The sequence below is a fragment of the Callorhinchus milii genome, unplaced genomic scaffold, assembly GCF_018977255.1.
Source record: "Callorhinchus milii isolate IMCB2004 unplaced genomic scaffold, IMCB_Cmil_1.0 Scaffold1, whole genome shotgun sequence".
Taxonomy (NCBI): domain Eukaryota; kingdom Metazoa; phylum Chordata; class Chondrichthyes; order Chimaeriformes; family Callorhinchidae; genus Callorhinchus; species Callorhinchus milii.
In genome coordinates, this window is record NW_024704742.1 from 118384520 (window position 1) to 118397452 (window position 12933).

At 44.4% G+C, this 12933-nt stretch overlaps 1 protein-coding gene across 1 annotated transcript in view; it reads right to left on the reverse strand.

The window, feature by feature from the left end:
• arsb (arylsulfatase B) overlaps positions 1-12933 on the reverse strand; it is a 35928-nt gene that overhangs the window by 19046 nt on the left and 3949 nt on the right. Inside the window, exons 2-4 of the mRNA XM_042331738.1 lie at positions 4294-4480; positions 3437-3627; positions 2391-2598 (exon numbers count right to left, since the gene is read on the reverse strand). Of these exons, the coding sequence (XP_042187672.1) occupies positions 2391-2598; positions 3437-3627; positions 4294-4480 (586 nt within the window). The remainder of the gene's footprint in view (positions 1-2390; positions 2599-3436; positions 3628-4293; positions 4481-12933) is intronic.

The window sequence follows — 12933 nt, forward strand, 5'->3', positions numbered from 1 at the left end:
CAGAGGTAGAATGGAAGATTAAAGGTAATATATTAGCATGGATTGGTGAGTGGCTAACAGGAAGAAAACAGAGAGTAGGGATAAACAGGTCCTTCTCAGATTGGCAGGATGTGACTAGTGGAGTGCCACAAGAATCAGTGATTGGGCCTCAATTATTTACAGTCCATATCAATGAGTTAGATGAGGAAATAGAACGTAATATATCTAAATTCGCAGACGATACGAAGATAGGTGGGAGAGTAAGCTGTGAGGATGACACACGAAGAATGCAAAGGGAAATAGACAGGCTAGGTGAGTGGGCACGAAGGTGGCAGATGACGTGGGGAAGTGTGAAGTTATTCACCTAGGTAGTAAAAATAGAAAAGTGGATTCTTTTCTAGAGGGGGAGAGACTAGGTAGTGTTAGTGTTCAGAGGGATTTGGGTGTCCCTGTACAAAAAGTTAGTATGCAGGTACAGCAAGCAACTAGGAAGGCTAATGCCATGTTGGCGTTCATTGCAAAACGGTTAGAGTACAAGAGTAGGGAAGTCTTGCTGCAGTTGTATAAGGCCTTGGTGAGTCCGCAACTAGAATATTGTGTGCAGTTTTGGTCTCCTTATTTATGAAAGGACATACATGCAGCGTAGATTTTCTAGGTTGGTTCCTGGGATGAGGGGCTTGAGCTGTGAGGATAGGTTGAGTAAACTAGGCCTATATTCTCTAGAATATAGAAGAATTAGAGGGAATCTTATAGAAACTTAAAAGATTCTTAAGGGTCTTGACACCGCGAGACTGTTTCCTCTGGTTGGAGAATCTAAAACTAGGGGTCGTAGTCTCAAGATTAAGGGTCAGCCTTTTCGAATTGAGTTGAGGAAACGTTTCTTCACTTGGAGGGTAGTGAATTTGTGGAATTCTCTACCCCAGAAGGCTGTGGATGCTCAGTCCTATCAACCTCAATATTCAATATTGAGGTTGATAGATTTCTAAAAGATAGAGGGATTAACGGATATGGGGATAGTGCGGGTAAATGGATTAGGTTAGAAGATCAGCCATGATCTTATTAAATGGCATGGCAGGCTCGAGGGGCCGAATGGCCTACTCCTGCTCCTACATCTTATGGTCTTAAGATGGGGTGGGAGATGAGAAAGAGAAAGATAACAGAAGGCAAAGGCACAGTCAGATGGCTTTTAAGATGGGTTTTGAAAATAGAGAGGGAAGGTGTGAGATGAAGGAAATTTAGAAGAGTGTTCCAGAGAGGAGACTTAGCCCAACAGTTTGCGATATGCTCTTGGCATCACAATGTACTGATGAGATTTCAAACACCTTCTTTACCGTCAAGTGTAGGGACCTTTCCTACAGATAAATCTGCAGCTGTTTTACACCAGCCGAGAACCACCTCCTCAACAAACAAGACATCAATTAACATTTACTCTTCTCCAGGAGACCTGGAGCGAATGATGTGAATATCTACCTGGAGTATCAAGTGTGCTCACAGTAAATGTTCAAGTGGGCAATTAAGGACTGTATCCATGGAAACGGTTAGTGATAAACAGTTGGAATAGTTATTGCAGTCAGCAGAGGAGAACTGAGCCTGTAGAACGTGCTGCAGTATTGCCACAGGCCAGAGCTTCCCACACTCACAACAACATTAAACACACACAAAAGCACAATACACACTCGCACACACACATGGAGGGTGGGTAAAGGGAGATGAAAGTGCTTTAAAAAGAAATATAACAACAATTTTATATTTACATAGAGCCGTTCCGATCACGACTCTCAAAGTGCTTTTTGAAGAGGCAATGGGTTTCATTTCAACTCTGGAATCCTCCCTCCACAAGCTACAGACCGACCAGGACTCTGCAGCTCACATCCTTTACCGCACCAGGCTCCGTGAGCCTTTCACCCCCATCTTCACCCAGTTCCATTCAGTCATCACCACTTGCTCCATGATACCACCCCTCCACCGCCCCCACCCCACAATCAATGGACGAGCTTTCAGCCATTTTGCCCTGCTCCCTAGAACTCAATCCTGGAGTCCTTCTTCATCAACCTCCCTTTCTCTATCCACCTTGAAAGCCAATTTTTCAAACATTCTTTGGTCATTTCTTTCACCCACTCCCCCCCACACCTCTGCTCCCGTTCACCCTAACTCAGGCTCCCAGTCAACTCTGTGAGACAACCTCCTGAAATGGGAAAAGCGCTATAGAATATAAAATTGTTGTTATGTTTTTGTGGGAAGTATAGCACTGGTTGCTATGCACAAATTGGCTGCCACGTTCGCCCACAAAAAACTCACTATGCAGTAAATCCGGTGAGGTGCTTTGAGATGACTTGATGATATAAAGCACTATAGTAAAGGCAAAGATTGTTACTGTATTGTCTGACAGGATGCAGTGTTGCTTGACCTACCTGTGGAGAAGACTAAGACGGTGTTGTTCCAGTATCCGTAGTACCGCAGGGCCTCAGTAAGGTTCCCCACCGCCTCGTCCATCACCGACACCATCCCTGCGTAGTGCCGCCGGTTCTTGTCATGGATGAAGCTGTATGGTTTTGTGTAATTCTCTGGCACCTGAAGAGGAGCGTGCACAGACTGCAAGGCCAGATACAGAAAGAGAGGCTGCAACACAGAGGCAGAGCACCACAATGTTAGCCCGAGATGTGCTAAAATTCACAGGTCTGATCAACATCACAGACCGAGATAGAAATCCTCCTTTCCTCCTTCCACATTTCTTTCCTTTACAACTTCTTCCTGTCCTTTGTCCACACGTGGTTCCTCACCTTCAATAGAAGTAGTAAAGAATTTGGTATACAATAAAAATAATCCTTGCATTTGATGTAGCGCCTTATCACGTCGTTGGGACGTCTCAAAGCGTTCACAGAATATATTGTAAAGTAGATTGACTGTGAATTTTGTGGACCAAATGTGGCAGCCATTTGCGGAATGTATTGTCCCACAAACAGTCATGGATTGAGTGACCACATTTTTTTTTGTGGTGATGTGATAATCATCACAAAAAAATTTGATCACTTTGGTCTTGCCCATAACAGGTTTGGGGCTGATTCCCTTTCCTCTCCATCCCCAAATGTCATCTATCACCATTGAAACATCCATTACCACCAGCAAGAGGACTATGAAGCAGGCCAGAGTTGGCAGAGCAGAGGGAATGGGCAGGAGAATAGGGCAGTGGATCATCTCGTAGGTAGGTGGGGCAAGGCTGTGGATGTATTTGAGGGTTAATACGGAGTTGATAAAGTCAATCCACTGGGGAACAGAGAAACAGTGGAGCTTCGGAGGACAGGGATGACAGGCGCAGAATTATCCAGGTAATGCGCCCAAGAGCATCTCACTGAACTCTGGTAAACGTGGAGCCCCACACTCGAGGCTACTTTTTTTAATAGTAAATTGGGGATTAACAAACTGTGGGCATCGCCATCTCCCATGATGTGACACCTACCTTGCGAGGGTCATGCTTGGCTAGGACATCGGTGGCTCTCTGTACAAATATATTGGTTGAATACATGTCTGTATATCCGGTAGAGGCTTCCTCCCCATCGTGGAGGTCCAGTGCACAGCGGGTAGCGTTCAGCCCAGAGATAAAATAACAGCGATTGTGTGAGTAGTAATCCTCACTGCCCAACAGGTAACCTGAAATACAGCAAGAGAACGAGTATTAAATCTGCACTCACTGCAGTGTAGAGCATTTACACCCCATTGCCAACATGTGGGAGAGCTACAGGCCGCGATACTGCAGTAGTGAAGTTTTCGCTTCCATGCCATTTTGTAATGGAATGGAAGCCAATAATTAACTACTCTAGTGTCCCAGCACCTTGGGATATTCTCCCGATGTGAATGGTGCTATACAAATGTCATTTTTTATATTTGTTGTTGTTGTAAACCAAGGTATATCACCCAGGAACTGCCTGGCTAAAGACCCAAAAATATTACAACACAATTTTATTTTGGTTTAACAAGAACAACAACTTGCATTTATATAGCACTCCTCACTTCCCAGAGCGCATGACAGCGGTAGAACACACCACTGAGCCGTGGGAAGGGGGAGCTGGAACGGTCGAAGAGCAAAGTCTTCAGTGGCGACGTGAAGATGGGGAAGGAGGGGGCAAGGTTTAACGTGTCATCAAAAGACAGCACATCGAGCAATGCAACACATACATTGCATTGGAGAGTCATCTTAGACTATGTGAATTCAACTCCCAATGTGGGGCTTGAACCCTCAACCTTCTGTTTCAGAGGTAAGAGTGCTGCCAACTGAGCCAAGCAGACACCCAAGTTGAATAGAACCATTAGAATTACCAAAATAGGAATCGAATCCCCTGCGTGTCGGAAGACACTCCTTTCTGTACATGCCCAAGTGCCATTTCCCCACCATGTGAGTACTGTAGCCAGCCTCCTTCAGCAACTGAGGCAGCAGCTTCTCATCCAATGGAATGCAGTGCCGCTGGCAGGGCCAGATTATTTCATGCTGAAGGCCTGTGTGGATCTGGAGGGAAACAATGAAGACATGAGCTATAAAGGCAGGGTGCTCCTGAATACCATTGCTGGGTGACCACATTCACATGTTTGCTACCAGTGAGTACTTCCCACCCACCTCTCTGTAAAATGCTGCTGACAGGTCAACACATGGGGAGAAATTCCATCTGGGTCTGCTCTTTACACTTTTAAACACATCTCAGAGCAACCAGAATTTGGCAAACTGTCAAATAATTTTAAAGTTGTTTTTTCTGCACGTTTCTTTTAAGTAAACCAGCTTCAAAACGTTGAGACTGAATTCAACAATTTGCCAAATTCTCATAAAAGCTACATTAACAGAGTAAATCTAGATTTACCCATCTGGAACTTTACCCCACTTGTATTTTGCTCTACTTCTGCTACTGTCCTAATTGAAGATTTGTAAATATTTTAGCGTCGTAATAATCAATGCATTTGACCATGTCAAAACCATCAAAGGAACTTCACAGACTGGGGTTTACATAACAGTTTTTGCAACCTAGATTGCCATGGATTCAACCATACTGAATCCTAGCAGTAACCAGATATATCACACTGACCGTGTCCATTCACATCCATTCCAACATTCCAGCAGTCAGCTGGACACCACCAGTTCAGTCTATAGTCAGAAAGTCTAAGAGGCATTATTATGGCTTGAAGAGTTTCAGGAAGGCTCTTTCTAGAACAGACTGTTCCAAACACTCTGCTTTTGGAATGAGCGTTCCGCCTTTTTGTGGAGGTTTGTGTGATTTTTTTCCTACAACAAGAGGTTAGTTTTAAATGAAATATATCAGGGATGTACAGTGGTGCTTCAGTGCAGACCCTGCAAGCCTCACTTATTTCCATTTCCGCTTTTAGACACAGCAGCCACATCAATGCCTGGATCAGGCCACAGAAATTCTACATTCACCATCCTTCATGGAAAAGCTTTGGCAAAATGTAAATGGATTGATTGATTTTTGGAAAAAAAAGGACATTCCAGAATCTCACTGAAAATCGCAAATGTCTACCAGCCGGTGAAGGTTACAAGATGTTAGTTAGTCTATTAGAGCTGACTAAGGTCATTTTACCCAAATAAAAATAATAATCATCGCATTATAAAATAATTTAGGGGATTAGAACACCGGCCTTCACCTGGGACTCGCGTCTCAAAGACTCCTCTTTCTACCAAAAATTCATTTGAATGGATTCACCCCACTTCCCATTCGCCTACAAAATGTATAGTCACAACATTTTACAGTAAAACCTTTGAAGTGCCTCCTTCAGGCTCTATATCAAATGCAAGATTTTTTAAATATAGGGATGGAAATATCCCCTCGTTGAGAATGGTGCCCACACTCTCTCTGGAAGGACGCAACCCATTTACGTAATCCTGGAAAGTATTAGGCATAGGTTGGCAAGAGTCAGGGCTTGGCCCCAGAGCTATTGTTGTACTGCTGGAGTTTAACCAATTTACATTTTGGGTCAACAGACAAGCTGGTCCTGAAAGAACAGCACCACCTAATGTTCATTTATATTAGTGCTGCCAAACAACCGGGAAGAAAATCCAGCAACAAAACAAGTCCCAGTTCCGCACTGTAATCATCTGTAATTCAACCAAACATTTCTTACACTAGAAGTTACACATAGTCACTATAGTACTGTACAGTGTTGGCCCTCCTATTTTTCCACCTTATTGTAAGCCCTTCTTTGTCTCCTAATGTAAACTGCCAGCCCTCTTCTTTACCCCAGATCTCCTCTACAACAACAAATTATGTTTGCATAGCGTTTTTCACGTCGAGGGGACGTCACAAGGCACTGGCCAGTCAGCGATTTGGACCAATTTTGCACCTCTACTGCTGGCCCTTCTCTGACCTCTTGTACCTGAGCAGTTATGAGTGTACAGATGTCAGTTACTCTCCTATACTTAGAATTCATGCTGAAACCATATGGCCAAGCTCCCTCGATATTCTGGTGCGTAAAAACAAAGTCTTGTGCAGAGTTTAGACCATATAGGCTTAGAAAGTTTCAGAGTTCTATTGTGTGCCGTTGTCTGATCTCAGACAGGGAGTTACAATAGTCTCAATGCTCCTAGATTAATGAGGAGAAAATCATGCAGGACTCCCTTTCATTTACATGTGAACAATGACCACTTAGATGAGGTCCTGGAGGGTACTTGTTGAAGGAAAGAGGTATCACATGCCTTCAGAGGACAAGGAGAGAAAATGAGAAGGAAATAAGAAATTATGTTAATATAATCCTTGCATTTGATAAGGCAACATATTATGTTAAAACATCTCAAAGCACTTCACAGGACATACCGTAAAGTAGAATGACTGTGGTACCTAACAACAACAACAAATTACATTTGTAAAGTGCCTTTCAAGTCAGGAGGATGTCCCAAGGTGCTGGACAGACAGAATTACGGACCTGAGCTGTGGGTCGGGGTGAGGAAGAGTGGAGGGTAGGGGGAGGAAGCAGGGAGATTAAAAGCACAGTCGAAGAGGAGGGTTTTGAGATGAGTCTTGAAGGTAGCAAGGGAGGGAGCGAATTGGAGGGACTGTGGGATGGAGTTCCAGAAGGTGGGGGCAGAATGGGGGAAGGCCCACCCACCAATAGTGGGGCGAGGCGGGGGACATGAGCCCGCTGAGCGGAGGGAGCGAACAGGAGGGTAGGGGTTAGGACGTCGGAGAGGTAGGGGGGAGCAAGACAATGGAGGGCTTTGAACATGAGGACCAGGATCTTGAACTATATCCTCTGTGTGATGGGAAGCCAGTGGAGTTGGGCAAGGATGGGGGTGATAGGGTCGCAGGAGAGGACACGGGCTGCAGAGTTCTGAATGATCTGCAGCCTGTGGAGGGAGGAGTTGGGGAGGCCGACAAGCAATGAGTTTGCATAGTTGAGCCTCGATGTAATGAAAGCATGTATGGGGGTTTTGGCAGCCTGCGTTGTGAGACGGTGGTGGAGCCGGGCGACGTTGCGGAGGTGGGGGAAGGCAGAGTGGGTCATGGCACAGATGTGGGGTAGAAAGGATAGTTGAGGGTCAAACAAGACCCCAAGGTTCCAGATTGGTTTAGCAAGGTGGAGTGTGCAACCATGGATGGTGATGCTATCAGCGCCTGAGGTGAGGAGGCGCTGACGGGAGCCAATCAGGAGGGCCTCGGTCTTGTTGACGTTCAACTGAAGAAAGTTAGCTCTCACCCTGGACTAGTTGGTACCTAGCTTCCAATTTGCATACAGCAATTTACCACAAACGGTTATAGAGTTAATGCTCAATTTTGTTTGGGGGATCATTGCCCAGGACACTGGGAGAAAATGCATTCTCTGTTTGAATTGTACCATTGGAAACATCCACCTGAACAGGCAGATGGGACCTCTGATTAACATCTCATCTGAAAGATGGTATCCCTGACAATATGGGACACCTCCAGCACTGCATTGGAGTGCCAGAATGAACAACATGGGTTCCAAGTCCCGATGTGGGGCTTGAACCCACAACCTTCTGACTAAGAGGCAAGAATGCTGCCAACTGAACCAAGCTGAGCAGAATCTTCACCTCACACTAATCTTCATGGTTTTGTGAGATTATTGTAAATAATAATTTGAGCAATGTCAGGGAGATATCAACAAATAGAAAACGCATTGCTCCTGAGAATACACTGTTTGTGAGAGGGAAGTGTAGAGAATAGCATCTCCAGAAGAGCTGGGTCTACATCTGCAATAGAGCTGCTGCTTTAGTGCTCATGTACTAGTCATGAGAGGCTAACCATTACCTTTGTCTTCACTCAAGAGGCATTCGAGGCAAATTGAAACCAGAGTTTTTCAGTGCTGAAGGTACAATGTGTAAAGAGGACTAAAATGCTTCCAGATACTAAGAAAATGGATGCATCAGATCATATTTAAATATAAAAATATTTTTTGGCAGGGCTGGCTTCCCTGGCTAATAATAGAATGACAGTCTGCTTCCTTGTGGTTTCCATTGTTCCCATTATGTACATCCAGCAGGGCTCTCTTCCTGGTCCAGGTGTTTGTATTTATATATAACCAGATCCAGATCTTATTCCTGTGCAGCTTCAGATCTGACCAGAAGGTACAGAAACACATTGAGGTCCAAATGACAGTATTTCTTAACATGAATTCTTAATAAGGAAATAGAGTCCTGCAAATGGAGTCCCATCGCGTAGTTGAGGTAGCGAGCTCGCCTCACATACGAGAGGTGCGATTCCCGGGCGGGGCAAAACTTTAGGCAAGTTTCCTAATTCCACTCACCTCTGTTTACTTAGCAGTCAGTTGAAACTCAGTTGTTATAGTCGATTGGCGTATCACTTTCCAAGGATAATAATCCCTCAAAAAAAACTGGTCAATAAATCCACGACTGATTGTGGAACATCGCTGTGCACAATTGATTGTTTCACCCACAAAATATAGAGTCAATCCACTTCACAAATATTCTGTTAAGTGCTTTGCGATGTCTTGAACAACAACCGCCACCTTCCATTTGTATAGTGCCTTTCACGTCAGGAGGACAACCCAATGCGTTTGGACCTGAGTGTGGGGGAGGGGATTAGGGTAAGGGAGGGGGCAGGGCAGGGAGGGTGGCCGAAGGCACAGTCGAATAACGAGGCAAAGGGAATGTGGGATGGAGTTCCAAAGGGGAAGGGGGGGGCAGAGAGGCTGAAGGCCCAACCCCCGATGGTGTGGTGGGCCAAACTGGGGACGTAGAGCAGGCCAGAGCCTGTTGTACGCAGAGAGCGGACAGGTTGATAAAGGGTTAGCAGGTCACTGAGGTAGGAGGGAGCAAGGCCGTGGAGAGCCTTGAAGGCGAGGACGAGAATTTTGAATTCTGTCCTCTGTGGGTTGGGGAGCCAGTGGAGCTGGACGAGGGTGGAGGTGATGGGATCATGGAGCCTGGTGTGGGAGAGGACATGAGCTGCAGAGTTCTAGATAATCTGCAGCTTGTGGAGGGTACAGTTGGGGAGACATTACATTAGAATACATTAGAATATACAGCACAGAAACAGGCCATTAAGCCCACTGGTCTATGCCGGTGTTTATGCTCCACATGAGCCTCCTCCTGCCCTTCCTCAACTAAGCCTTCAAGCGTAACCTTCTATTCCTTTTTCCCTCATGTACTTATTTAGCTTTCCCTTAAATACATCTATGCTCTTTGCCTCAACAACTCCTTGTGGTAGCACGTTCCACATTCCCACTACTCTCTGTGTGAAGGAATTTCTTCTAACTTCCCTATTTGATCCATGTGTGACTATTTTATATTGATGGCTCCAGGTTTTGGTCTCCCCCACAGTGTAAACATCTTCCCTATGTCTACCTATCAAAACCTTTCATGATTTTAAAGACTTCTATCAGGTCACCTCTTACCCTCCTCTTTTCAAGAGAAAAGAGTCCAAGTATGTTCAGCCTTTCCTGATAGGTATAACCTCTCAGTTCTGGGATCATCTTTGTGAATCTCCTTTGCACCCTCTCCAGTGCCTCTACATCCCTTCTATAATGTGGGGACCAGAGCTGCACATAGTGTGATCTAACCAAAGTTCTATAGAAGTTTACCATAAATTCTCTGCTTTTCATTCTACCCTCTAGAAATGAATCCCAATGCCTGGTTTGCTTTTTTTCTGGCCTTATTAACCTGCGTTGCTACTTTTGGTGAATTGTGTACTCCTAGGTCCCTTTGCTACTCTACCCCATTTAGGTTTTATTTTCCAGGATGTGTGTGACTTCCTTATTCCTTCTATCAAAATGTACCATCTCACACTTTTGTACATTGAAATGCATCTGCCATTTAAATGCCCACTCAGCAAGTTTACTAATGTCTTGCTGTAATTCTTTGCAGTCCTCCTCTGTATTAACTACAAGCAAGGAGTTGGCATATTTGAGCCTAGATGTGATTACATTGAGAGGGTAGTTTCTCTGGGGCCATGAGAATTTGACCAGGATTCAATATTAAGGATTATCAAACATTAGACCCCACCACTGTCAGTGCCTTGGTACGTTCTCCTGACATGAAAGACGATATATAAATGTACATTTGTATTTTATTGTCAGTCACAATCATACTGATGGCAAAATCGCAAGACTTAGAACATAGCAATGTAAAGACACTAACATCTAATTTAGAAGAGTGCAAAATCAACAAGATTTACATTGGTGTCTGATATTTGGATGTTAATAGTAAACTGCAGACAAAAAAATTACAAAATATAAAAGCAGGTCTAAAAAAAAAATCAACCTTTCCAGCATTTAAATAAAAAATGGGTGGGGATCGTATGGTCAGAGACAACACACGCAGCATGTACTCATTGACTAAGTTGGTACGTAGTCACTGCAGATGTAGTGGTAGCAGAAGAATCAGCCTAAAGGCTCAACATTGCAGCACATTTCAACATAGTTTATTTCCCATCAGTCTCAATGTACATTGAATGCAATTCCCAGCTCTCTCCTCCAGGTGGCTCTGCAGTACAGCACCTAATAATTTAACCTTCTCTTTTCCTGTAGGATTATGGCTTGACCCAAGTTTGCTGCCTTGAGATTTTCGGTGAAAAGCTCATTAAGTAAATACTGAACGGCTCCACATCACTCAATACAGAAGCAGAAAAAGCAGATTTTTATTTTGAAAACCTGGGCTGCTGGTGTCTGACTTATACTTTAGAAATTGAGAAGGAGCTTGTCCCAAATAGTTGGTGAAGCTCTGTTGTGATGTGTGAGAAGTGGTGCAGCTCAATAGTCCTAAACTGTGATGTCCCAGTGTCAAGCCTTGCTGAAGCAAGCGCTCTGATACACTCTGCATAAATTGTTGATTGCTCCTCCGCCTTTTGGATAAGATTAAGTGTAGTTTCTATTCTTATCAGTTATTCATTGACCTTAACAATTGACAGAAATGTTCTTCTGTTGAGATTTGCTTTTGGTACGCAGAACACAACCGAATCTCACCCATAACTGGGGCATTATGAAAGAGATAGAGCTCCTGGCAATAGCTCTGCTTTCGACCCTCTGTCGGTTGGGATTGGTATTTGCTTTACATCTTATCTGAGGAGTTTGAGCTGCCCTCACAAAGAGGAATGAAGATACTGTAATGTAGAGCTCACTTGGTCACTGGCTCAGGCTGAGCTTGCCCTGCTGGAAAGGAGATCTGCTTACCTGACTTGCTCGAGTGGTTGTGAAGACATGTTTCAGGTTTGTCCTTTGTCAACAACAACAACTTGCACTTATATAGCGCCCTCCACAAAGGGTAGCGTCCCAGAGCGCTTAACAGTGGCGGAGCCTGACTCCAACAACAAATTACATTTGTATAGCGCCTTTCAAGTCGAGAGGACATTCCAAGGCGCTGAATTTGGGGCATAAAAGAGTTTGGCGGGGATTGGGGCTTATTTGCGGGGACAACCCTCATTTCCCCAGTGGAACGTTTTGGTCTAATTTGGTTGATGGGGGCAAGCAGGCCTCACCTTGCTCACCAATAGAAAACGAAGAAAAAAAAGCACAAGTTGTTGCTGCTGTTGTTGAACTGAGAGGGAGGTTGAGCCTGGGTTACAGACAGCCCCACAGTGGGGAGGGAAGAAAATTGCCATTTACTGCAGGACCCATCACACATCTCAATAAGCTAAACACCGAATGACTTAAGTGATTAAAGACACAAATAGAAAAATGGCTAGGGAGTGCCACTGACAGAGCTCTGCAGGAAAAACTGCAGCCTGTACTCTGGCCGAGGAAAGCTGCAGTATGGAGACATGCCATGGAGGGGAAAGGATTAAATTCTCTCCCCCCAACCACAAAAAAAGAATAAATTATAAAATCCTATTTCCGCCACCCATAGGATTCTGTTGCCAAATATCTTGCCTGAGCCCCACATCAGGGACTTTGAGCTCACATTCCAGGCTGACACTTGGACAGGCAGATGGGACCCTGGTTTAACATCTCATCTGAAGAAAGATACCTCCGACAAAGCATCAAACCCCAGTACCGCATGGAATATCGTATGAGACTATATGGGTTCTAAATTTCGTGGGACTTGAAACCACATCTTTCTGACATGGAGGCGAGAGTGCTACTGACCCAGGCTAACACTGACACTAATGTTTTGTTCAGCACTTTAAGCACAATTGTCATACTCTCCACATGATAACAACAACCACAACATGTACATATTTAGTGCTTTCATCTGCTATTTACTTGTGATTTTATATGATTGCTGTCTTTAAGATTCTAAAGGGCAATATTGATCATCACAGGCTGTTTCAACTAGTCCAGAATAGTAAAACCAGAGGTCACGGCCTGCAATTGAAGGGGATTAAATTCTGTACGAATCTGGGGAAAACACAATTTCAGTGAGTGAATAGTGAACCTGTGGAACAGGTTCCCTAGGGAGACAGTTGAAGCAGGAAGTGGTGATTCCTTCAAACACAGATTAGATAGTTTTCTTTTATGAAATAACATTATAGGATATAGTACATAGGT